The 2,366-nt window shown below is 67.8% G+C and overlaps 1 protein-coding gene across 1 annotated transcript in view; it reads right to left on the reverse strand.

The window, feature by feature from the left end:
- Positions 1 to 945: 945 nt before the first annotated feature.
- The window catches only part of CHLNCDRAFT_32512 (hypothetical protein), a gene marked incomplete at its 5' end in the record, with an annotated part of 4,832 nt that continues 3,411 nt past the window's right edge, over positions 946 to 2,366 (reverse strand). The window contains 4 exons of the mRNA XM_005844545.1: positions 946 to 1,176; positions 1,422 to 1,580; positions 1,864 to 2,002; positions 2,188 to 2,297. Of these exons, the coding sequence (XP_005844607.1) occupies positions 1,141 to 1,176; positions 1,422 to 1,580; positions 1,864 to 2,002; positions 2,188 to 2,297 (444 nt within the window). The 3' untranslated portion in view covers positions 946 to 1,140. The remainder of the gene's footprint in view (positions 1,177 to 1,421; positions 1,581 to 1,863; positions 2,003 to 2,187; positions 2,298 to 2,366) is intronic.

The raw sequence follows: 2,366 nt of genomic DNA on the forward strand, positions 1-2,366 counted from the left end.
TCCCAACGCGTTCAGCTCGTTCATGGCCCACCCTGCCGCGGTGGTGGCGGTGGGCGGTGTGAGCGCCTGCGGCGCAGCTGCACTGCACGGCCAGATCCACGGCCTGCACCGGAAGAATGCCCTGACGGCATTCCGCCCGGCTGCGGAAGTTTTCTGCGCCGGCGTGGGGGCCGGCGTTCGTGACATGGGCGCCGGCGTGCTGCAGATGAGCGCCGGCGGGAGATGGGCGCAGGCGTGCGGGAGATTGGGGCAGCAACGGGAGGACAGAGGAGGCTGCGCCAGAACTCTCGACGAGAGCCCACGAAGATCGCCTGGGGCGAAAGGTCGGCCCCTCGAGCAAATTGGGCCTCCGATTTGCACTCTCGCGCTCGCGATTTGCACTCTCGCGCTGACAGCCATAGCTGGCCTATTGAACCTGGCCGCTGCTGTGCTCCCAACTTGGTGCTGTTGGCTCGGTGCTGACGGCCACTTGCCGCCTGGGGGGGAAGCAGGAAACGCAAGGCGATCAGTACAGCACCTACCTTCAGCCGCCAGGGGGCCGCGGCGGCCAGGGGTGGTGGACGGCGCTGCCCGCAAGCGCCTGCGTGCTGCCGCAGGAGCTTGCTGCCCCCCAGCAGCGTGCCGCTGCAGTTAGGAGGCTCGCTGCTGCCAAGAGCCAGTATGTGTATGACGTGAGTGCAGCATTGCAGCCACTTGGGCCTCCTGCATGCCGGACCACCACTTCCCGCCACGCCCTTCCATACCCACGCCTTGCCTGGTGCTGGGCCTTCCTTCCCCACTGCTCGTCACCGCTGCTGATCACAGCGCACAACTGGGCAAACGGGACCGGGATTGCAAGGTTCCTACATCCCATGCCATGCTGTGATGTGTGCCACATGAACATGTCCCTCCCCTGCACTTGAGGTGGGCAGGAGAGCGTCGCATGCCGCCAGCCTCGACCTGTGTGACAGCGTGCGACCTTGCAAGCTTCAGGAAGAACAGGAACGGGGAGCAGCTGCTGTGGCGGCATGCATGGGCACTCCTCATTCAAGCGTTGACTGTCGGCGGTGGCTGCTTGTCGTGGGGCGCCCACCCAGGGCTATCCGCGCCATAAAGGCCAGCTGGGCTGCCGCCCTCTCACGCACAGCTGCATGCCCTGCATCACTCATACTCGCTGGGCTTGATGACGTCGTCGATCTGCAGGCAGCCAGGACAAAGAATTCGTTTCTCATGTCCGGGAACTGCATTGCGTGAAAGGGCCAGCAATGAAGCACACACCCCTGCAACTAGGCGCAGCCCCGCACAGAGCGCCCCCGCAGGCTCCAGCTGGACGGCAGCCAAGTGCGGCAAGCCGTGCCCGCCAACACGCAAGCACGCCCGCCTCCCTCCCACGCCACGCCCGTTACACCCCGGCCCCCGCCCCGCCGCCTGCTCCCGCTCGCCTTGAGGATCATCTTGCACACTTGCGTGGCCAGCATGAGCTGCTGCTTCTTGCCGATGAGCGTCTCAAACACGTTCTGCTGCCGCATGTCGTTGGTGCCGACGTCGTTGCAGTCTATGCCCAGGTACGGGTTGGCCGCCTGCATCTGCCGCGTCTTCACCTGGGGTGACGGGCAGGAGGAGGGCAGAGGGGGAGAAGTGAGGCAGCGGAGGCGCAGCAAGGGGCGAGGCAGGGGAGAAGGGGGGGGACAGTGGCACAGCAGGCACAGCAGCAGCCAGGGGCGACGCCAGGGGGGTTGCAGCCGGCGTCGAGCATGCGAGCATAGACCGAGCATGGGGCTCCTCAAGCCACCTCCACACCGCCCACCCCCCACCCCCTGCCCAGCAAGCAGCCTGCCCTGCTGCATATGCCGCCCCAGCAGAGGTGGGGCCGCTCTCCCCCACCTCTGTCAAGCTCTCAATGGGCGCCAGCCCGCTGTTCTCGGCCAGGCTCAGCGGCACAATGTCCAGCGCGTCGGCAAAGGCGCGCATCGCATACTGCTCCACGCCCGGCACGCCGTCGGCCGCCGCCTCCACCGCCAGGCTGCATGGCGGGCGTGGAGGGAGGGAGGGTGCAGCGTGTGGGGCTGTGGCGTGGCACGGCAGCATGTCGTGGCAGAGGCTTGGAGCCAGGCAGCCCGGGGGGGGAGCACGCAGCCCGGGGCATGCTCTGCGGCACCTTACCAGCACCCCTACCCCGCTCCCCTCCCCCCCGGGCAGGCGCCCCACCTGCACGCCATCTCCGCCGCGCCGCCGCCATACACGATGCGGTTGTCTCGCACCAGGTTGCGCGCCACGCACAGCGCGTCGTGCAGGCTGCGCTTGGTCTCCTCAATCATCTGCGGGGAGGGGTGCGTGGTGGGGGTGGGTGGGGGGTGCCGCAGAGCATGCCCCGGGCTGCGTGCTCC

This window comes from Chlorella variabilis (assembly GCF_000147415.1).
Source record: "Chlorella variabilis unplaced genomic scaffold CHLNCscaffold_22, whole genome shotgun sequence".
NCBI lineage: Eukaryota > Viridiplantae > Chlorophyta > Trebouxiophyceae > Chlorellales > Chlorellaceae > Chlorella > Chlorella variabilis.